Genomic DNA, 24,596 nt, shown 5'->3' with positions numbered 1-24,596 from the left:
TGGTTCTGTCTTCACGAGGAAGACACAAATAACGTTCCGGAAATACTAGGGGACTGAGGGTCTAGCGAGAAGGAGGAACTGAAGGAAATCCTTATTAGTCAGGAAATTGTGTTTAGGAAATTGATGGGATTGAAGGCCGATAAATCCCCAGGGCCTGATCGTCTGCATCCCACAGTACTTAAGGAAGTGGCCCTCGAAATACTGGATATATTGGTGATCATTTTCCAACAGTCTATCGACTGTGGTTCAGTTCCTATGAACTGGAGGGTAGCTAATGTAACACCACTTTTTAAAAAAGGAGGGAGAGAGAAAACAGGGAATTATAGACCGGTTACCCTGACATCAGTCGTGGGGAAAATGTTGGAATCAATTATTAAAGATGAAATAGCAGCGCATTTGGAAAGCAGTGACAGGATCGGTCCAAGTCAGCATGGATTTATGAAAGGGAAATCATGCTTGACAAATCTTCTTAAATTTTTTGAGGATGTAACTAGTGGAGTGGACAAGTGGATGTGGTGTATTTGGACTTTCAAAAGGTTTTTGACAAGAAATTGCCGTGCAAAATTAAAGCACGTGGTATTGGGGGTAATGTATTGATGTGGATAGAGAACTGGTTGGCAGACAGGAAGCAGAGAGTCGGGATAAACGGGTCCTTTTCAGAATGGCAGGCAGTGACTAGTGGGGTGCCGCAGGGCTCAGTGCTGGGACCCAAGCTATTTACAATGTACATCAATGATTTAGATGAAGGAATTGAGAGTAATATCTCCAAGTTTGCAGATGACTCTAAGCTGAGTGGCGGTGTGAGCTGTGAGGAGGATGCTAAGAGGCTGCAGGGTGACTTGGACAGGTTAGGTGAGTGGGCAAATACATGGCAGATGCAGTATAATGTGGATAAATGTGAGGTTATCCACTTTGGTGGCAAAAACATAAAGGCAGAATATTATCTGAATGGCGGCTGATTAGTAAAAGGGGAGGTGCAGCGAGACCTGGGTGTCATGGTACATCAGTCATTGAAAGTTGGCATGCAGATGCAGCAGGTGGTGAAGAAGGCAAATGGCATGTTGGCCTTCATAGCTGGGGGATTTGAGTATAGGAGCAGGGAGGTCTTACTGCAGCTGTACAGGGCCTTGATGAGGCTTCACCTGGAATATTGTGTGCAGTTTTGGTCTCCTGAGCTGAGGAAGGACATTCTTGCTTTTGAGGGAGTGCAGCGAAGGTTCATCAGACTGATTCCTGGGATGGCAGGACTGACATATGAGGAGAGACAGGATCGATTGGGCCTGTATTCACTGGAGTTTAGAAGAATGAGAGGGGATCTCATAGAAATATATAAGATTCTGATGGGACCGGACAGGTTAGATGCAGGAAGAATGTTCCCGATGTTGGGGGAGTCCGGAACCAGGGGTCACAGTCTAAGGATAAGGAGTAAGCCATTTCGGACCAAGATGAGGAGAAACTTCTTCACTCAGAGTTATTAACCTGCGGAATTCTCTACTGCAGAGAGTTGTTGGTGCCAGTTCGTTAGATATATTCAAGAGGGAGTTGGATATGGCCCTTACGGCTAAAGGGATCATGGGGTATGAAGAGAAAGCAGAAAAGGGGTACTGAGGTGAATGATCAGCTATGATCCTATTGAATGGTGGTGCAGGCTCGAAGGGCCGAATGGCCTGCTCCTGCACCTATTTTCTATGTTTCTATGTTATAAATTAGGCGCAGTTAGCGAAAGATGGGAGGGAAGGGAAGTTCGGGGATTTTACAAAGCATTAACACTTCACTTTTACCAATAAAGAGCCATCATCAATAATAAATGATAAAATAAATCAATAAATCAACCAATCAACCAATTAATAAAAAATAAAAAATCAATCAATAAATAATTAAAAGTTTCTACTCACCTACTGCAGCACTGGGAGCCCTCCAATCGCCTGCCGAAGAGCTGTCGGGCAGGCCCCACCACCGGGCAGGTGTCCGGGTGGGGCCCACCACCAGGGAGGCGTCCAGGTGGGGCTCGCCACCGAGGAGGCGTCCGGGTGGGGCTCGCCACCGAGGAGGCGTTCAGGTGGGGCTCGCCACCGAGGAGGCGTCCGGGTGGGGCTCGCCACCGAGGAGGCGTTCGGGTGGGGCTCGCCACCGAGGTGCTGCTGTTCGGGCAGGCACTGCCGCCGAAGAGGTGCTCAGGTGGGACCCGCCACCAAGGAGGTGTTCGGGTGGGGCCCGCCACCAAGGAGCTGCTGGTCGGGCGGGGCCCGTCACCGAGGAGGTGTTTGGGCAGGGGCCCGCCACCGAGGAGCTGCTGATTGGGTGGGCCCCGTTGCCGAGGAGATAAGGGCAGTGGCAACGAGGCAAGGTGAGGGACGGTGAGGTAGGCAGGCCACTTCAGCCAGGGATAGGGTTGCCCGGAGACAGGACGCGCTTCGAGGGCCAGGAGCCACTGCGCACGCACGCAGCTGCCGGCACTCTTTTTGGCGCAGGGCTGTAGCTCCACCCCCAGCGCTGTGTTGACTGTGAACCAGGCCTGCTGGACTCAGAGAATCGCGAATTAAGTTTTAGGCGCTTTTTTTATTCTAAAAAATAGGCGGGCCTCTCGGAGTGCTCCATTCTGGAAGGAACCTGGAACCATTGTTCTTTGAGTAATGGAGTTAAATATCAGATGTTTTCTGATATTGTAGAGAACTGTAAAGCCTTTCTTCATTCACAACATTCTGGAATAAATTAGAGCCATCGAGGAGGATACTAACCAAGGACAGGCTGTAGCACTGATGGTGGGTCCGAACATTGCCACCCTCCAGGTAGATAATGTGACGCTGGTCAGGACTAAGGCGTGGAGAATGTACAGAATTTATTCCTGAAGAAATCTGCTCTGTGAAAAGATAAAATCAGCAATTTCAGAATGTTTTCACAAGCAGAATTACAATACACTCTGGCACACAAGCAATCCAATTTGCCGTGAATAAATGCATCCAGATAATTTGGGGATTGGGAGGATAGAGGGAAAGAGTACTGGGTACCTATTAGGGAGTTGAACATAAAACACAGAAAGTTAACATGCAGGTGAAGCAAGCAATGAGGAAGGCAAATGGTACATTGGCCTTTATTGCAAGGGGATTAGAGTACAAGAGTAAGCAAGTCTTACTGCAATTGTACAGAGCTTTGGTGAGACCACACCTGGAGTACTGTGTACAGTTTGGTCTCATCATCTGAACAAGGATATACTTGCCTTAGAGGAGGTGCAACGAAGGTTCACTAAATTGATTCTTGGGATGAAAGATTATGGGCCTATACTCTCTGGAGTTTAGAAGAATGAGAGGTGATCTCATTGAAACATACAAGATTCTGCAAAAGCTTGACAGGGTAGATGCTGAGAGGTTGTTTCCCCTGGCTGGAGAATCTAGATGCAGGGGGCATAGTCCCAGAATAAAGGCTCGGTCATTTAGGACTGAGAGGAGGCAACATTTTTTCATTCAAAGGGTTGTGAATCTTTGGAATCCTCTACCCCAGAGGGCTGTGGATGCTCAGTCGTTGAGTATATCATTCAGAGATCGACAGATTTTTGGACTCTAAGGAAATGAAGGGATATGGGGAGCGGCACGGAATGTGGAGTTGAAGTCGAAGATCAGCCATGATCTTATTGAATGGTGGAGCAGGCTCGAGGAGCCGTATTGCCTACTCCTGCTCATATTTCTTATGTTCACTGGAACTAACACAGACTTGGAAGTGAGGTACATTTGGACCAACCTGTACCTGAATTGAATTACAAGGGAACTAACAAGTACATGGAAGCGAGTTATACTGGAACAGGTACCTAGGAATTGCTTATACTGGGACTAACAGGTACCGAGATGTGAATTGTATGGAGACCAACGCGTAACTGGAAGTGAGTTAAACTAGGGCTAGCGGGTACATAGAAGTGAGTTATACTGGACATAATGGGAATGAGACATACTGGAACAATAGGTACCTGGGAATGAGATACACTGGGACTAACGGATACCTGGGAATGTGTTACACTGGGAATAACGATTACCTGGGAATAAGTACACTGGAAATAATGGGTACCTGGGAATGTGTTACACTGGGAATAATGGGTACCTGGGAATGTGTTACACTGGGAATAAAGGATATCTGGGAATAAGATACACAGGGACTGACGGATACCTGGGAATAAGATACACTGGGACCAATGGGTACCTGGGAATGAGATACACTGGGAATAATGGGTACCTGGGAATAAGTTACACTGGGAATAATGGGTACCTGGGAATGTGTTACACGGGAATAATGGGTATCTGGGAATGAGTTATACTGGAAATAATGGGTATCTGGGAATGAGATACACTGGGACTAATGGACACCTGGAAATAACGGATACCTGGGAATGAGTTACACTGGGACTTAATGAGTACCTAGAAGACTCATTTACACTGAAGTAATCGTATTGAAACTGCAAAGTGTTTCATGGTGAACTGGACACAAAGTGCACAAGGGAACTGAGAAATATCACTTACGACATTCATTCCCGATTAGATCCACACAGTATAGCGCTGATCTGATGTAGAAACAAAACAAGGCAAAATGGTAAGTGACACATTGATAATTTTTAAAAAATAGAAACATACAGCACTGTGAGGCCCCAACATACTGCATCATTGAGTTTGCACCCTCGAGTCTCCAGACACGATGGGTTCCCATCAAGCATCACCACAGACTGTTCTCACCATGGCAAGTTACAGAACAGCATTGGCAAAATCCTGGAAGAAGGGTGTCTGAGTGTCGTTTAAGCCAGAAAATGATACATGGCACAGTAAGAAGCAGAGGGAAGAAATACAATTCAATCTTTTTGTCCCTCCTGTATTTGTTGGTGTGCATCAGATGGTGGATTGAGGTGACAATGCTGGAAGGCTTTACACCTGTTGATAACTATGAAATCTGAGCTAATTTTGGCAAGTATCACACACATTAAAGAGCTGACTTTCAATCTCTACACAGCATTATTATTGAATGTACTGCTCCGATAGATCCAGTGGGGAATTAACCACTATTCCATTTCGGCACTTGGTGTAGGCACTAAAACTGCCAGGTCAGGTACAGCATAGCCATCTGCAAGGTAAAGCTTCCTCTGCTCAGTTTCAGTAATGTACCTCAGCTCCGATCTTAGACAAGTTTCCCTTTGCAACTGTCTGATATTTTCATTTCCCAAACCAGACATCCCTATGGTCTTTGAGAGGTTTAATTTGATTGTACATTCAGTTGTTGTAATTTAGTTAGTTAACATTTATTGATTAACACTAACTCTCCTAAATTTGTTCTTAGGAGGAAACAACAGTAATAAATAACAGTATTACCAGACTAACCTAGCATTAATGTTTTCTTTTTGCTTAATTACTGTTTAACAAACGGTTAATAATAGGAAACATGCAATTTTACTCTAGATTTAGTCAATTCACACTCTCCATTAATTTTTCACAATTTTGCAGGGAGAGTTTGAAGGATGAATGAGTAAAGCACGAGGTAGTTTATGGTCAAAGAAGAGTTTTTCTTCCTTTGCTGAATATTTTGGCGGAGAAGTAACAAGAACAGCATGAGATCACAAACACAGCCAAGTACTGCCAACATGCTACCAAACTCAACCTCAAAGAGGAACAGTAGGAAAGGAGGCTCTGTCTTGACAAGAACATGACCTATGACTTATGTCAAGTTCTGATCAAGACCTGCAGCCAAAGAAAATCAACCAGACAGTATTTTCTGTAAAAATGAAAGATGCTAGTGCATTAAATTTTCAGGCCTCAGGAGGCGGCATCATTCAGATCACCATGTATGCAGTCCACCACAGGAATATTTCATTCCTGCCCCAGTTTGCACCTTCATGCAAAAAAAAGAGGGATAATAATCAGAAAGCTAAACCTCTGATGGGAATACTGAGTGATGGCACTGTCAATACCAGTTTGATTAACTTGGTAGAGTTATCAAAATGGCTAAATTGAAAATTCTTACCCCATGAAAGTCAGATTCAAACATCCTGAATGTCCCCGACATGTACCCATAATTTCCTTTTAATAATTATCTTCAGTTTCATGAAGAATTGTTTGGCAAAATCAGTTATGAACAAATGAAGCAAAAGCAAAAATGTCATCATACATCTACACAATTCTCTCCCCTCAGACCCTATTTTACACAGGCTCTACTGCCTTCCCATTATATTTGCTGTTCCTTATCCTTATTATATTTCTACTCAGAGACAGATCCAAGGATTTGCTCCCACCGCAACACAAACGTGCACGCCCTCACTCAACCACACTGCAGCAAAAAAGTCCCAAATTTGGGTTAGCCGTGGTTCAGGGGTAGCACTCCAGCCTCTGGGTCAGAAGATTGTATGTTCAAGTCTGACTCCAGAGACTTGAGCACAAAATCTAGGCTGACACTTCAGTACAGTATTGAGGGAGTGCTGCACTGTTGGAGGCGCCGCCTTTCAGATGAGACGTCCTCTCTGGTGGACGTAAAAGGTCCCATGGCACAATTTCGAAGAGGAGCAGGGTAGTCCTCCCTGATGTCTTGGCCGATATTTATCCCTCAACCAACATCACTAAAACAGATTATCCTGTCATTATCACATTGCTGCTTGTGGGGGCTTGCTGTGCATACATTGGCTGCCATGTTTCCCTACATTACAGCAGTGACAACACTTCAAAATTACTTCATTGGCTATACAGAGATTTTTGGACATCCTGAGGTTGTGACAGGCGCTATATAAATGCAAGTATTTCATGTCTTTTCTTTTTATTTTTAGTACTGCTCACACGGCATTAGAGACAACACTCTGACTTACTTCCGGTTGGTGCAGTATTTAAGACCCAGTCGCCAAGGCATGTGCCACCAGCCAACAAATATGATGCCAGTGTCCTTAGGGGCCCAGATTGCCTGGAAAACATAGGAACATGCAGATTTGCTTAGTGTGCTGATATCTTTTCAGAGAGAGAGATTATAGTGCAGCCTCCAAATTCTTGGAGATAAAGCAGCACTTGTTTATTACAAACATATTCAAATGTTGACGTTAATTTCCAAAAACTCTGGATTCTGAACCCAGTGCAAGAACTTGGTGCTGCAGAGCTGAGGTTAGCTTAAATGACATAATCCTAACACTAACCACTTGCTACATAAAAATTTCAAATACGGAAGGCATTTTTCGGCAGCTAGGCCTCCTAGTCTATTACCCCTACATATTAATGTTTCAACAACGATTGGATATTGTGAGGTAGAGTTTCCGCTTTGGGTGCAATCGGCAATCCGAGTGCAAATTGCACTAGTTTTCAGAAGTGATTTGTTTGCTCAAGTTTCCACTCAAACTCACTTGCATGTCGCCAAATATAAAATCTTCAATGAACAAGCATAATCGGCAGCGTTTTAAAATGCAGGGGCTTTTTTTGCATTAAACAATGTTCTTTGATATATTTAAGAGTGGTAACCACTTTATTAATACAGCTGAAAATGGATTTATCACAAAAAATAAGCATTTTAATCAGAGTGTCTAGTCCAGTACCTATGTGTAACCTGATTTTAAATAATGGAAAATGACTTAAAACGCTGTGCAGAACCATTTACTAGTCCCTTTGGTGTACAATAATCAGTTTCTCAGTAAATTAAATATTTTTTAATATTTAAAAGCTTTTAAAACATGCCTATTTGTGTCCTTACACCTAAAAAAAATCTTAATTTCAAAGACGACCTCAAAGTCCCACAATTAACCAAAACTCGCCATGGCGATCAATTCGATCTGGGGCATTGCCAGTTTTGTGGACGGGCAGACTTCCAGTGAGATCTTTTTTTAAAGATCGCAGAAACTCGATTTACGCTGAGTTGCTCTACAATTCCTAAATGGTCATAAAGGGAGATAGCCAAGCCCCTTAAGTCTTTCAGTCATCCCCTTGCTATTTTGCTTTATGCTTTGTCATTTTTGCAACTCCCTCGATAGAGCACCATTTTTTGAACGGAATGACTGCTGCCAACGAACCGAAAGCTATTGTTAAAAACCAATTCAACTTTTAATTTTTATTTTCTTCAGTTCGGCAGCAGATCACTCTTCCCCGCTGCTTAGATGTTAACTTTCTCTCTCGGCCCAGTTCGGCAACAGTGATCTCTTTTCCCCACCCCCTCCCCTCCTTTCTCACCAATCTGTGGGAAGTCCGATGAGAACAACAAAAAAAACAACGGAACTATGCTTGTGTAACTACTTTACTTTGTTGCCAGCAGTCGTGCCCTTTCTCGAATGGGGGCAGTTGGTAGGCAGCAGTCCCCCACTGCTGATGTCACAGACAGATCTTTATGATGTCACAAATGAAATTGCTACATAAAATGTCTGCCTGTAGCCAGCAGTTCTACAACATAAAACACAGTGGCAGTGTTTCTGAGAAACCACTAAGCATAGACATAGCTTCATATAAGACTTAACATTATGGGAAAATGCATGGTGTAGTTCACAAAATAAAATAACATAGATAAAATTAGATGTTAGATTTTGACCTTAAACATGCATAGAGGACCAATGGTAGAAGGAATACAAGCTATATTGCTTGCTACAATTTCCTACTTAAATTACATCCCCAAAATGTTAATGGAGGTATCTACTTTCTAACCTGCAACTAAGAATAGAGTGAACAGTAAACAGTCTGGTGCAAAGACGACATCTGACATTGCTGCTGGTACATCAATTCCTGCACATGCTCAGTTCACAATTATGCCACTTTGATGCTCTCATGACTGGAAATAACCAGGAGTGCTCCAGATGCTGAGAATGGTGAATCTTCACCAAATGACTGGCTAATTACTAATTAGGTCAAATTCCAACTGTGTTTTTCAAATGGAGGGAATCATTTTTAAAAATAAGTATGAAGGATTTGTTACATTATTTTCCCTTGCAGTGCCTCACATCATTCAGCTGAATGGGCAGGCTGCAAACTTCCACTAATACAGAGTTAAACCAGGTAACTGGGGCATGGTCAAGTCTGGGTCTGGGTCACCAATGCTCTAATTTTCTCTTCTCCCTGGTGGGGTAAGAGAGAACAAAACCTCCACTTCGGGCTACCGGCAACTGTATGGTCGAGATTAGAAAACTCATGAAACCTTGTCTTATCAGTTTGTACCGCAGCACATTTAAGCTCTCAAGGTATTTTGCCACTTCAACGATCACAAATCTGATCTGTGACATTAACACTAGAAGTCCAACAGACAAGAGAGAGATGTAAACAACTTAAGAATTACACCAACCTGCCCCGGAGAAACGTGTTCCGGAACACCCTCTAGTATAGAGATTTTGTCGCTCTCAATATCCAGTATACACAGGACTGGGGTGTTCTTGTTCACCAGGCCTTCCCCCCAGTCCTCCCAGTACACAAACTCATCCCCCTTCAGAATAGGATAACAGAATATGGAATGAGAATAGATCATTTGGCCAAGCAAGATTGTTCCACATATAATTTGGCATATTACATAAGAACATAACATAGGAGCAGGAGTCGGCCATATGGCCCCTCGAGCCTGCTCCATTTAATACGATCATGGCTGATCCAATCATGGACTCAGGTCCACTTCCCTGCCCGTTTCCCATAACCCCTTATTCTCTTATCGTTTAAGAAACTGTCTATCACTGTCTTAAATTTATTCAATGGCCCAGCTTCCAAGCTCTCTGAAGCAGCGAATTCCACAGATTTACAACCCTCAGAGAGGTAATTCCTCCTCATCTCAGTTTTAAATGGGTGGCACCTTATTCTAAGATTATGCCCCCTAGTTCTAGTCTCCCCTATCAGTGGAAACATCCTCTCTGCATCCACCTTGTCTTATACGTTTCAATAAGATCACCTCTCATTCTTCTGAATTCCAATGAGCAGAGGCCTAACCTACTCAACCTTTCCTCACAAGTCAAACCCCTCATCTCTGGAATCAACCTAGTGAACCTTCTCTGAACTGCCTCCAAAGCAGGTATATCCTTTCGTAAATATGGAAACCAAAACTGTACGTAGTATTCCAGGTGTCGTCTCACCAATATCCTGTATAACTGTAGCCAGACTTCCCTGCTTTTATACTCAATCCCCTTTGCAATAAAGGCCAAGATTCCATTGGCCTTCCTGATCACTTGCTGTACCTGCATACTAACCTTTTGTGTTTCATGCACCAGGACCCCCAGGTCCCGCTGTACTGTAGCATTTGGCAATCTTTCTCCATTTAAATAATAACTTGCTCTTTGATTTTTTTCTGCCAAAGTGCATGACCTCACACTTTCCAACATTATACTCCATCTGCCAAATTTTTGCCCACTCACTTAGCCTGTCTTTGTCCTTTTCCAGGTTTTTTGTGTCCTCCTCAACATTGCTTTTACTCCCATCTTTGTATCGTAAGCAAACTTGGCTACGTTACACTCGGTCCCTTCATCCAAGTTGTTTATATAGATTGTAAATAGTTGGGGTTCCAGCACTGATCCCTGTGGCACTCCACTAGTTACTGATTGCCAACCCGAGAATTAACCATTTATCCCGACTCTCTGTTTTCTGTTAGCTAGCTAATCCTCTATCCATGTTAATATATTACCCCCAACCCCGTGAACTTTTATCTTGTGTATACACTACTCAAGCAGGTCGAGCAGCTCTCCTATGAGATCATCAGGCAAGGGACCGTGTTCTTCCATCTCCTACCTGATGATCAGAAGCTCCCAAGTGTATGCACTGTGGCAGTAATTCCCTGGTATTTTTCTTACTAGAGAACAAGAGATCACTATGAAGGTAGAGCTATGGCAGTATTCGTAGCTGTAGTGAAACCTACTACCAAAACACACACAGAAAACTGGAGGTGGTTCATGTTGGCTAATCTTTCCAATTTTGATTGAGAGGTTGAAGGTTGTTCATGTAAGAAAGCTCCCAGTTATCTCTGGGCTTTCAAATGACTGTCCTGTTGAATGAGAAAATGAGGTCTAATGTTTTTCTAGGCATATCTACAAATAATAACAGTACAGGTAATGTACTTTCACTGGTTTCTGACATCTTTCTGCTCTATTGCCATCGCCATCCTCCTCATTCACATCGAGCTCTGAATTATGTTGAAAGAAGGATTCCACTTTGGGTCTTTTCTTTTCAGCGATGTACAGGATGTGAGTCTCGGAGTGAGACCACACAAGGCGGCCAAACTGATCTGGCGGGGGGGGGGGGGGGGAGGGGGGTTAGAGGGCAGAGGGAATGACAAGAAGAGCAAACACTGGTTAAGATCTAGTTCAAAAAAAGATAGAACACGTCAAGCTTACAAAGTGCAATTAAAAATTATTCTCATTATGCATTTTTGTAGTCACTTGACCTGGAGAAAAACAGCAAACGTTCCCCATTAAACGTGGAACCAAACTTTCTAGTAACAATGGGCCCGAGTTTGGTGAAGCCTAAGTTCTGCCTAAGTACCATCGAAAGGACCGCTAAGAACCTGACTGTACTTTGAGCAGAAGTTTCATGAAAAAATGTGGGGAAAACCGACCGGCAAGAAAAAATGGGCCTTACATGCCGATTCTGGGTGGCAGTGGGCAGTAGGTCCCATTCTGGGCGGCAAAGTACTGCCGAGGATAGAATCAGGCCCAGGGAGGGGGGGAGGGGAAACGGCAAAAAATAAAGTTTCAAAACAATTTTAAAAAACTACCAGAAATCCTTCAGACGACCCCATCGACTAAAATCCCTGCAAAAGAAAAGAAGAAAAGTGCACTAACCTTTCCTTGCAGGTCTTCATACATACCGTTCAGGTAAGACCAGTCTCTATGCGGAGGTCTCTTCTGCTGCTGGCACGGAGGACCGCCCAGACCAATCTGGGGAGTCAGCGGGCGGGAGGACTTTTGTCGGCATTGCACGCCGACGCACGCCAGCGGACGCTCCCCAGCGGTCTTCTTTCCCCGCCGGCGTGAGGACCTGACCAAACTCGCTCAGAGGGGAGAGCGCCCAGAAAACATCGATACTGTCGAGTTTCAGCCGGCGCTAAGTCGACTAAACTCGGGCCCAATGATTGGAAACACCAATAAGATAATTAAAACAGCACAATGGTAATATAACACACATACCACAGAACCATTTCTTATTAATAAGACTCTATTCTTTCAATTACATTATTTGGAATGCACAAAATTAGATATTCCAACTGTATGCGTTCAGAAAAACAACTCGATAACCTGTACTATGAATGTTCAGGGAAACAAAACTGCTCCAAGGTCAAACCAGTGAGCTTTGACCAGACTTAGTCTCACTATGTAACTCATGTACTCTTGTAAAGGCTAGAGATTGTTGGGTAAACACGTACCATCTTCATACACCTTGCCATGCTTGTCAAGTGCTGTCAGATTTATGCTCTTCTCCTTGGAGGTTTTGCTCCAGATCTGTGGGTAAGAACAATCAATCTGCAGCAAAAATATGAATGGATAGTGAAGATTTTATGAATAGAATATTATAGCTCAATATTTTTACATTAACATTGCCAGTAAATTGGTTGTAACATTATGCTACATGACTGAGAGCTCCCCCATGTTGTCTGGGCAACAATATAGAGAAATACGTAATAATAAAGTAATAAAGTACTTTTGAAGTGTAGTCACTATTGTAATGTAGGTAAACAAGGCGTACAGCAAATTGCATATAGCAAAGTCCCACAATGTTGGTTGAGGGATAAAGCTTGGCAAGGTCACTGGGAGAACTCCTCTGCTCTTCTTCCGAATAGTGCCATGAGATCTTTTACACCCACCCAAGAGAGCAGATCAGGCTTCAGTTTAACATCTCATCCAAAGTACTACACCTCCAACATTGTAATATTCCTTCAATACTCAAGTATCAGCATAGATTATGTGCTCAAATTTCTGGAATAGGGCTTGAACCCATGACCTTTTAGAGTTATAATATATTATAGATTTTGTGCATTGTGCAAAATTTAGCATTAACACAATGCAAAATGTGGTGGGAATCCTATGTATTCTCCAGTAAGCAATTCTGTGCGCTTTAGGGTTGATTGTTAGACTCGATCACACACAGCAGAGCATACAGATTGACTGGCTTCGAGACCATCAATCTAATAGCTTCATTGATTTTTTTTGTTACTATTCAGCTGTCTGAGATTGAAGGGTGCCTATCAACATGCTTAAAGCTACTGAGAAATCCACATCAGTTATTTCTGTTTGCCTAATACAGAACTCACAGCCTTTCCCTGTAAAAAACATAGAAACATAGAAAATAGGTGCAGGAGTAGGCCATTCGGCCCTTCGAGCCTGTATCGCCATTCAATGAGTTCATGGCTGAACATGCAACTTCAGTACCCCATTCCTGCTTTCTCGCCATACCCCTTGATCCCCTTAGTAGCAAGGACTACATCTAACTCTTTTTTGAATATATTTAGTGAATTGGCCTCAACAACTTTCTGCGGTAGAGAATTCCACGGGTTCACCACTCTCTGGGTGAAGAAGTTTCTCCTCATCTCGGTTCTAAATGGCTTACCCCTTTATCCTTCGACTGTGACCCCTGGTTCTGGATTTCCCCAACGTTGGGAATATTATTCCTGCATCTAACCTGTCTAAACCCGTCAGAATTTTAAAGGTTTCTATGAGATCCCCTCTCATTCTTCTGAACTCCAGTGAATACAACAAGCCCAGTTGATCCAGTCTTTCTTGATATGTCAGTCCCGCCATCCCGGGAATCAGTCTGGTGAACCTTCGCTACACTCCCTCAATAGCAAGAATGTCCTTCCTCAAGTTAGGAGACCAAAACTGTACACAATACTCCAGGTGTGGCCTCACCAAGGCCCTGTACAACTGTAGTAACACCTCCCTGCCCCTGTACTCAAATCCCCTCGCTATGAAGGCCAACATGCCATTTGCTTTCTTAACCGCCTGCTATACCTGCATGCCAACCTTCAATGACTGATGTACCATGACACCCAGGTCTCGTTGCACCTCCCCTTTTCCTAATCTGTCACCATTCAGATAATAGTAAGGACACACTCCACTAAGCCAAAGAGAACATTGGTCCAAGTTGATACAAGTCAATGTCAAACTCGATCAAGCTTAGGGCCCGAAGTGTGCAAACAGTTAGTGTTAGATTCTGAAATGCTTTTTGATAGCTTTCACTTGGTATTTGTTTCCTGCAACCTACACATTCACATCACACATGGTGCAGATCTACAATTACAAGGTTTCGATAAAGTAGAGTGCAAGGAGATTGTGTGGAGCATAAACACTGGCAAAGACCTATTGGGGCAAATGGCCTGTTCCTTTTTAAAAATTTGTTCCGCAATGTGTGCGTCGTTGGCACAGCCAGCATTTATTGCCCAATCCTAATAGCCCTTGAGAAGGTGTTGTCCTTGAGAATTTCTGTACTGTAAATTCCTTCGAATACACTTTTATATATTTTGTCAATTTTCTCTCCTCTTCTTGTAAAGGCAATGACTCGTATTGCATTCAACTACACAATTGTGAGGAGTACTTTGAAACCTCGCCTGATAACCAATCTTCATGCGAGCCTGGACAATGAATGTCAGCGGGCTATTCGATCATGAATAGCATCACAGCTAAGCTCAAGAGTGTCTTCACGTAACACTCACATACGTGCACTTTTCAGCGGAAAATATTGAAACAATCAGGTGGGGGAAACACCTTTCGCTTTCCTAGCCCAGGGCATTGAGATCCAATAATGCTGCCCCAGATGAAATCAGCTATCTCAGCACAAACAAGCGATCAAAAGCAGGACTTCGACAGTCTATGTGGCTCAGTACCATGACCAGGAAGTGCATTTGTATACTAATCCGACAGGATAGCCTTTTTTTATTTTTAAGTTATTAAGTTTATCGAGACAATTGTACATAACGCTCAAGTATAATATATAATGGCCGGGAATTTTCTCAGAGCTGCTCCCACTCCACCACCATAATTTTACCAGAAATGTTATAAACGGGGTTTCCACCGCGCTTTTGCTGATGTGACAGCAGCAGAACGAGAGCATCTCCGAGGAAATTTCCGACCGATTCCTCAATCTTACTGATGCACCATCAGATGAAGGCAGTGGTTAAAATAAAATGCAGGAATAACGTGAATTTAAGACAATAAATGTTAAGTTTACTCCCCGAAGCAGCTTTTACTATGAATCCAGGCGGTCTAATCATCAAAAAGATTCAGGGACATAGGAACGCAAGAAAGTGCAGTGCAAGAAAAGACCATTTTTGGCCAATTATGGCATCAAGCATCCTCCTTCAACAATTTCCTGCATCATGGATTCTACTCATATACTTCATCTCATGAGGAAAAGTTTGGCATAGGCTTTGACTGCACTCAAATATAAAATCAAGTACAATTCTTACCCGACATTATTCATCTCAGACGAGCTGCCTTCCTTGGTCGATACCGTCCCCAACACTTAAATGGTCCGCATTTAAATTGGACAATCATTTGAATTCAGCCAAAAAGTGCTAACTGCATTCTATTGCCATTAGTCGATTACAAAGTTGCCGCTTAAAGCATGTTTAGTGCACCGGGTATTTTGGGTAGAAACACAAGTTCACTCTGGAAATCTGGAACTCTTTCCCATGAAAAGCAGTTGTGGCAGGTCAACTGAAAATTTTAAGGCTGTAACTATTTGCAACATTTGAAAGACAAGATACACCCAGCAGTTTGTCTGAAATGTGTAATTAGATCCTGTCTGCCTGAGTAATCAAGATCTTTGCAATGTGTAATTTGATCCATTCATTGCGACAGCCAAGCTCCAGGGCTCACAGTGCTAACACACCTACTTTCAGAGAACAGACAGGCCTCACCTTCCTGGGTTAAGAACATCACATTGCCAAGTTAAGATAGGAAGTGGTGAGGCCATGGAGGAATTTTAACATGAAGATGAGAGTTTTAAAATGAAGGCCTAACATCTGTGATTGGGAAGATATTAAAGAAGTAGTAGCAGGACATTTGGAAAAGCAAAATTCGGTCAGGCAGAGTCAGCATGGATTTATGACGGGGAAGTCATGTTTGACAAATTTGCTAGAATTCTTTGAGGATGTAATGAACAGGATGAATAAAGGGGAACCAGTGGATGTGGTGTATTTGGAATTCCAGAAGGTATTTGAAAAGGTGCCACATAAAAGATCACTGCACAAGATAAAAGTTCACGGGGTTGGGGGTAATATATTAGCATTGATAGAGGATTGGCTAATGAACAGAAAACAGATAGTAGGGATAAATGGTTTGTTCTCGGGTTGGCAATCAGAAACCAGTGGGGTGCTGCAGGGATCAGTGCTGGGACCCCAACTATTTACAATTTATATTAACGACTTGGAGGAAGGGACCGAGTGCAAAGTAGCCAAGTTTACCGACGATACAAAGATGGGAGGAAAAGCCATGTGTGCGGAAAACACAAAAAATCTGCAAAAGGACATAGACAGGTTAAGTGAGCAGGCAAAAATTTGGCAGATGTAGTATAATGTGCGAGGTCATGCACTTTGGCAGAAAAAAATCAAAGAGCAAGTTGTTATTTAAATGGAGAAAGATTGCAAAGTGCTACAGTACAGCAGGACCTAGGGGTACTTGTGCCTGAAACACAAAAAGTTAGTATGCAGGTACAGCTAGTGATCAGGAAGGCCAATGGAATCTTGTCCTTTATTGCAAAGGGGATGGGGTGTAAACGCAGGGAAGTGTTTCTTCAGTTGTACAGGGTATTGGAATACTGCGTGCAGTTTTGATTTCCATATTTATGAAAGGATATACTTGCTTTGGAGGTAGTTCCGAGAAGATTCACAAGATTGATTAGTGATGAGTTGGTTGATTTATGAGGAAAGGTTGAGTCGGTTGTGTTATGTATTGATGTATCGTCCTGGTACCTTAAATGTAATGTAAGCACAATGCTATACCACAGAGGGCGCTGTGGTGGAAAACCTGGAAGTATCTGCAATAGGCACTATAAAAGGCTGACCACCACACCCGAGAGGCACTCTGGAGCTGAACAATAAAGGGCGAAGGTCACAGCAGTTAGATTTACACCAGACTGTGTGGAGTCAGTGATTTGTGTGCTACATACACCACATTGGCGACAAGGAAGCGGACGAACTCCACGCAACCATGGCCACTCTGGGCTCGCTAAAGGATTTTACCGTGGGCAATGATTGGGAGGCCTTCACGGAAAGGCTCGAGTACTACTTCACAGCAAACGACCTGACGGAGGACATGGACGCAATGAGAGATAAGCGTAAGGCGATATTGCTCTCCAGTTGTGGAGATGAGGTTTACTGTCTCGTCAGGGATTTGCCAGGGACAAGTCAAACGAGGAGCTGGCTGAACTCATTCGTGACCAGTTGAAACCGAAGGAGAGCATCCTCACGGCCAGATACAAATTTTACCATCACTGCAGACCTGAGGGCCAGGATGTCACCAAATATGCTGCGGACCTCAGGAGACTCGTGGCGCCGTGTGATTTTGGCTCACACCTTGACGAGGTGTTACGGGACGTTTTCGTTTTGGGGATTGGCCACGAGGGCCTCCTTCACAAGCTGCTAGCCACGGAACCCACAGTCACTCTGACAAAGGCCATCACCATCAGCCGGGCACATATGACCTCGACCTGCAGCACCAAGCAAATAATCCACACAGTCTCGAACCCGGCAGGCACTGTCCACAGGATAGCGCCCACCATGGACAAAACTGCAGAACGTGGCTCTGCCCGGGGCAGAGAGCACGGACCTCGGGGTCCTGGAACTCAGATCCGCTGAGGGGGGCCAATCAAGCAGCACCATGCTGGTGCTGCGGAGGAAGCCATGGGGCTCACCGCTGCAGGTTTGTGGAGTACACGTGCAATACCTGCCACACGAAAGGCCACCTTCAGCGTATGTGTAAAAGAAATCGGACTCACCATGTGGCTGAGGAGATGGGGGATGATCCACCATCCAGCGAGGAGCAGGCAGAAGATGATGAGGTGTTGGGACTGTACACGTGTACCGACGATTCGCCCCCAGTGATAAGGGAAGTAAAAATCAACGGAGTCCCTGTGAGTATGGAAGTGGACACGGGCTCGGGTCCGTGGTTGATGAGTCGGAGAACTTTTGATAAACTGTGGACTAACCCAGCTGCACGACCCAAGCTGGTCCCGGTCACGGCGAAGCTGTGTACCTACACCAGGGAACTAATACCTGTTCTTGGCAGAGCGATGGTGCAGGTATCCCACGGGAACGAGATGCACGTTTACCTTTGTGGGTCATTGCAGGCGATGGGCCGACACTCCTCAGCCGGAGGTGGATGGGGACGGTCCGTGGGAGCTGGGAAGACTTCCACAGGCTGCTGCTCCCCGGGGTGCTGCCGTGCCCCGGGTCCCCAGAGAGCAGCGCCGACCGAGCTAGAGCTGCAGCCTCAATCCACCCACAGGCAAGCAGCCCTGCAGAGAGGGGCCTAGTGGGGGGGAGGGGGGGGTGAGACGGCAGGGTGCGAGGGATCCAGGATGGCCGGCGGATCGGAGGGGTCCACGCAGAGGGAGAGTCGGGCGGCGGCAGCAGCTGGAGGTTGGCGGCCATGAGTCAGGAGGCGGCAGCAGCTGGAGCGGGGGAAGCGGCAAGTGCGGCCGCTGGAGAGGCCACGACGGCCACAGGGGAGGCGGCTACGGTGGCCGCCAGAGAATCGACGACGACGGCCGCAGGAGAGGCGGCAAGTCAGGTGGCAGCGAAGGAGAGCGGAGGCTGCGGCGGCGGAGGGCATCCGGAGCGGCGGAGAGCAAGATGGCAGCGGCCTCGGTCCAGAGCATCAAAGATGGCGGCGCCCAAGGAGAAGCCTCGTGGAATCCTCCTGCATCAAAGATGGTGCCTTAAAAAGGAAATGTACCCGGGAGTCTTAAAAGGGCCTTGCCATGTGGTGGTCCCCTCTGTAAGGCAGAGTGAGTCTAAAATGAGCTATGTTAATGTGAGATGGCGAATTTATAATAAGAATTAATTTTTTAATGCTGAATGGTCACTGTATTTATGTAAAATAATGGATATGAAGTACAATTAATGATAAGGGCTAACAAGGAAATCAGGGATCCGTTACCAGTCAATAACTAGTTAATGTACCAGATAACATGTACCATACTAACGCACTGTCTATGCCTACCTGCCTTCCGTTGGACAAGTGTGATGTTATGTATTGATGTATGTATCATCGTCCTGCGTCCTGGTGCGGGGGGGAAGGTGATGTTATATATTGATGTGTGTATCGTCCTGGTCCCTTAAATGTAATGTAAGCACAATGCTACACCACAGAGGGCGCTGTGGTGGGAAACCTGGAAGTACCTGCAACAGGCACTATAAAAGGCTGACCACCACACCTGAGAGGCACTCTGGAGCTGAACAATAAAGAACAGCAGTTAGATTTACACCAGACCGTGTGGAGTCAGTGATTTGTGTGCTACATACACCACAGGTTAGGCCTCTACTCATTGGAATTCAGAAGAATGAGCGGTGATCTTATTGAAACTTATAAGATTATGAGGGGGCTTGACAAGGTGGATACAGAGAGGATGTTTCCACTGATGGGCATAATCTTAGAATAAGGGGCCGCCCATTTAAAACTGAGATGAGGAGGAATTTCTTCTCTCAGAGGGTTGTAGATCTGTGGAATTCGCTGCCTCAGAGAGCTGTGGGACATTGAATAAATTTAATACAGTAATAGACAGTTTCTTAAACAATAAGGGAATAAGGGGTTATGGAGAGCAGGCAGGGAAGTGGACCTGAGTCCATGATCGGATCAGCCATGATTGTATTAAATGGCGGAGCAGGCTTGAGGGGCCGTTTGGCCGTCTCCTGCTCCTATTTCTTATGTTCTTAAGGCATTGATGGATAATGTTCCCCCAAATTGTTTTGGGGTGCCGGTCCCTTTAACATGCTGCAAAGGACCTCCAGACAGCTGTGCTGCTTAACCAGCACAGGGATGATAGGTGAAAGAGACATGCTGCATGTTTGGATACGTGTAGCAGAATTCTGGATGTGATCAAGTTCATTGAGGGTGGAAGATGGGAGGCTTGCCTGGGAAACTTTGGAATAGTTAAGCCTGGTAAAAAAACACATGCATGTAATATGCATGTTCGGTTTCAGTTATGGCTGCATAAGATATTGAGGCTGGAAAACAGGATAGCTGAAGAGCTGCTTTGAATCGTTATTCTCTTGTTCTTTCGAGCCCAGGTTACATAGCTACATTGTTGGGGTAAACACATGGATGCCCACCATTCAACCAACGATGAACATACATAAGAACATAAGAATTAGGAGTACCGCCATTTGGCCCCTCAAGCCTGCTCCGCCATTCAATGAGATCATGGCTGATCTTCTACCTCAACTCCACTTTCCTGCACTATCCCCATATCCCTTGATATCCTTAATATCCAAAAATCTATCTATCTCTGTCTTGAATATACTAAAAGACTGAGCCTTCACAGCTTTCTGGGTTAGAACATTCCATAGATTCACCACCCTCAGTGAAGAAGTTTCTCCTCATCTCAGTCATAATGGCTGACCCCTTATTCTGAGACTGTGACCCCTGGTTCTCGACTCCTCAGCCAGAGGAAACATCCTCCCTGCATCTACTGTGTAAGAATTTTGTATGTTTCAATAAGATCACTTCTCGTTCTACTAAACTCCAGAGAGTATAGGCCTAGTCTGCTCAAGCTCTTCTCGCAGGACAATCCCCCCATCCGTCTGGTGAACCTTCGTTGCACTCTCTCAATGGCAAGTATATCCTTCTTAGGTAAGGAGACCAAGGGGCCCAAATTCAGTAGCACAAGAAAGCTAGCGCACCTATGATTTTTTTCTTTGTACTTACCACACGGATCCTTGATGTGGTCGGAAGAGCCATTTTCAGGACTTTGACACTTTTTCAGAGTCCCAGAGGAAATATGTCATAATGGAGGCGGGCCATTGACACCAAGCCAGGCTGAGGGGCTGAATATAGGTCGGATCTGGACTCCGCCGCTGTCAATCAGTGGTGGAGTGGTGGTGACATCACAGCATGTGTGCGTCACCACGCTCTCTCCCCTCTGTTAAAGGAGAGCGATTCAGTCATTTTTTATCTTTGGTCACTGGGTCACCAGGGAGGGTTCGGCCAGGCTAGCGGCCTGGCACCAAGAGGGGGTGTCAGGCTGCCTGGCCGAACCCAGGGGCACTGCGTTGCCGGTCGATCGGGAAGTCGGATGGCAAAAATTAATAGAGGGCGGCTGTGGCAGTGGGCCCTCCCCTTTAAGGGCCGCTGCGCTGCCGGGCCGCACTCAGTACGGAAAAGGTGCACCGACAGATAAACCTGTTGGGGGCACCATGCGGCAGGATCGATGGATCAAGCTGAATTTAGGTCATTAAGTTTTTATTGTAATTAAAAGCGGCAGTGCACTAGCTGATGACTCACTTGCGGCGGTCATCAGCATCGGGCGGTATGGGGTCCAGGCTGTAAAATCCCCGACCTGAATTTGGGTCGGTTCGGCCAGTTGACCCCAAAGCAGCAGCCATTCGATTCTGAGACCCTGAATTTCGGCCCCCAAAACTATACACAATACTCCAGGTGTGGTCTCACCAGGGCCATATATAATTGCAGTAAGACGTCTTTACTCTGATATTCAGATCCTCTTGGAATAAAGGACAACATACCATTTCCTTTCTTAATTGCTTACTGTACATGCATGTTAACTTTCAGTGATTCATGTACAAGACCAGCCAGGTCCCTCTGAACACCAACATTTCCCAATCTCTCACCATTTAAACAATACTCTGCTTTTCTATTTTTCCTACCAAAGTGGATAACTTCACATTTCTTCACATTATATTCCATTTCCCATGTTCTTGCCCACTCACTTGGCCTGTCTATATCCCCTTGAAGTCTCTTTGCATCCTCCTCACAACTTACATAGAAACGTAGAAAATAGGTGGAGCAGTAAGAACATAAGAACATAAGAATTAGGAACAGGAGTAGGCCATTCGGCCCTTCGAGCCTGCACCGCCATTCAATAAGATCATGGCTGAGCATTCCCTCAGTACCCCTTTCCTGCTTTCTCTCCATATCCCTTGATCCCCTTAGCCGTAAGGGCCATATCTAACTCCTTCTTGAAAATATCCAATGAACTGGCATCAACAACTCTCTGCGGCAGGGAATTCCACAGGTTAACAACTCTCTGAGTGAAGAAGTTTCTCCTCATCTCAGTCCTAAATGGCCAACCCCTTATCCTAAGACTATGTCCCCTGGTTCTGGACTTCCCCAACATCGGGAACATTCTTCCCGCATCTAACCTGTCCAGTCCTGTCAGAATCTTATACATTTCTATGAGATCCCCTCTCATCCTTCTAAACTCCAGTGAATAAAGGCCTAGTTGATCCAGTCTCTCCTCATATGTCAGTCCAGCCATCCCTGGAATTAGTCTGGTGAACCTTCACTGCACTCCCTCAATAGCAAGAACGTCCTTTCTCAGATTAGGAGACCAAAACTGAACACAATATTCCAGGTGAGGCCTCATTAAGGCCCTGTTCAACTGCAGTAAACTCCCTGCTCCTATACTCAAATCCCCTAGCTATGAAGGCCAACATACCATTTGCCTTCTTCACCGCCTGTTGTACCTGCATGCCAACCTTCAATGACTGATGAACCATGACACCCAGGTCTCGTTGCACCTCCACTTTTCCTAATCTGCCACCATTCAGATAATATTCTGCCTTTGTGTTTTTGCCCCCAAAATGGATAACGTCACATTTATCCACATTATACTGCATCTGCCATGCATTTGCCCACTCGCCTAACCTGTCTAAGTCACTCTGCAGCCTCTTAGCGTCCCCTTCACAGCTCACACCACCAGCCAGTTTAGTGTCATCTGCAAACTTGGAGATATTACACTCAATTCCTTCATCCAAATCGTTAATGTACATTGTAAAGAGCTGGGATCTCAGCACTGAGCCCTGCGGCACTCCACTAGTCACTGCCTGCCATTTTGAAAAGGATCCGTTTATCCTGACTCTCTGCTTCCTGTCTGCCAACCAGTTCTCTATCCACTTCAGTACATTACCCCCAATATCACGCGCTTTGACTTTGCACACCAATCTCTTGTGTGGGACCTTGTCAAAAGCCTTTTGAAAGTCCAAATACACCACATCCACTGGTTCTCCCTTGTCCACTCTGCTAGTTTCATCCTCAAAAAATTCCAGAAGATTCGTCAAGCATGATTTCCCTTTCATAAATCCATGCTGACTTGGACCGATCCTGTCACTGCTTTCCAAAGGCACTGCTATTTCATCCTTATTGATTGATTCCAACATTTTCCCCACTACTGATGTCAGGCTAACCGGTCTATAATTATCCGTTTTCTCTCTCCCTCCCTTTTTAAAAAGTGGTGTTACATTAGCTACGCTCCAGTACATAGGAACGGATCCAGAGTCGATAGACTGTTGGAAAATGATCACCAATGCATCCACTATTTCTAGGGCCACTTCCTTAAGTACTCTGGGATGCAGACTATCAGGCCCCAGGGATTTATCAGCCTTCAATCCCATCAATTTCCCTAACACAATTTCACACCTAATAAGGATATCCTTCAGTTCCTCCTTCTCACTAGACCCAATGTCCCCTAGTACATTCGGAAGGTTATTCGTGTCTTCCTTCGTGAAGACAGAACCGAAGTATTTGTTCAATTGGTCTGCCATTTCTTTGTTCCCCATTATAAATTCACCTGAATCCGACTGCAAGGGACCTACATTTGTCTTCACTAATCTTTTTCTCTTCACATATTTATAGAAGCTTTTACAGTCAGCTTTTATGTTCCCTGCAAGCTTCCTCTCGTACTCTATTTCCCCCCTCTTAATTAAACCCTTAGTCCTCCTCTGTTGAATTCTACATTTCTCCCAGTCCTCAGGTTTGTTACTTTTATCTGACCAATTTATATGCCTCTTCCTTGGTTTTAACACTATCCTTAATTTCCCTTGTTAGCCACGGTTGAGCCACCTTCCCCGTTTTATTTTTACTCCAGACAGGGATGTACAATTGCTGAAGTTTATCCATGTGATCTTTAAATGTTTGCCATTGCTTATCCACCGTCAACCCTTTAAGTATCATTTGCCAGTCTATTCTAGCCAATTCACGCCTCATACCATCGAAGTTACCTTTCCTTAAGTTCAGGACCCTAGTTTCTGAATTAACTGTGTCACTCTCCATCTTAATAAAGAATTCTACCATAATATGGTCACTCTTCCGCAAGGGCCTCGCACAACAAGATTGCTAATTAGTCCCTTCTCATTACACATCACCCAGTCTAGGATGGCCAGCCTCTCTAGTTGGTTCCTCGACATATTAGTCGAGAAAACCATCCCTAATACACTCCAGGAAATCCTCCTCCACCGCATTACTACCAGTTTGGTTAGCCCAATCAATCTACATTCTCATCTAGCTTTGTATCATCAACAAACTTGGATATATTATATTTGGTCACCTCATCCAAATCATTGATATAGATTGTGAATAGCTGGGGCCCAAGCACCGATCCTTGCGGCATCCCACTAGTTGTAGCCTGCCAACCTAAAAATTACCCATTTATTCCTACTCTCTGTTTTCTGTCCGTTAACCAATCCTCAATGCATGCTAGTAT

The 24,596-nt window shown here is 44.8% G+C and overlaps 1 protein-coding gene across 5 annotated transcripts in view; it reads right to left on the bottom strand.

Annotated features, from left to right (window-relative positions):
• LOC139277360 (acylamino-acid-releasing enzyme-like) overlaps positions 1 to 24,596 on the bottom strand; it is an 89,135-nt gene that overhangs the window by 52,976 nt on the left and 11,563 nt on the right. For 3 of the 5 annotated variants that reach the window (XM_070895722.1, XM_070895720.1, XM_070895721.1), the window contains exons 5-10: positions 12,310 to 12,406; positions 11,006 to 11,172; positions 9,259 to 9,396; positions 6,824 to 6,915; positions 4,506 to 4,546; positions 2,739 to 2,860 (exon numbers count right to left, since the gene is read on the bottom strand). In XM_070895722.1, the coding sequence (XP_070751823.1) occupies positions 2,739 to 2,860; positions 4,506 to 4,546; positions 6,824 to 6,915; positions 9,259 to 9,396; positions 11,006 to 11,172; positions 12,310 to 12,406 (657 nt within the window). The remainder of the gene's footprint in view (positions 1 to 2,738; positions 2,861 to 4,505; positions 4,547 to 6,823; positions 6,916 to 9,258; positions 9,397 to 11,005; positions 11,173 to 12,309; positions 12,407 to 24,596) is intronic. The other 2 variants (XM_070895723.1, XM_070895724.1) reach the window with 1 other exon arrangement.

The sequence above is a fragment of the Pristiophorus japonicus genome, chromosome 12, assembly GCF_044704955.1.
Source record: "Pristiophorus japonicus isolate sPriJap1 chromosome 12, sPriJap1.hap1, whole genome shotgun sequence".
NCBI classification, from domain to species: Eukaryota; Metazoa; Chordata; class Chondrichthyes; family Pristiophoridae; genus Pristiophorus; species Pristiophorus japonicus.
The sequence above is the reverse complement of the archived record's forward strand: the minus strand, read 5'-3'. Positions and strand labels throughout refer to the sequence as shown.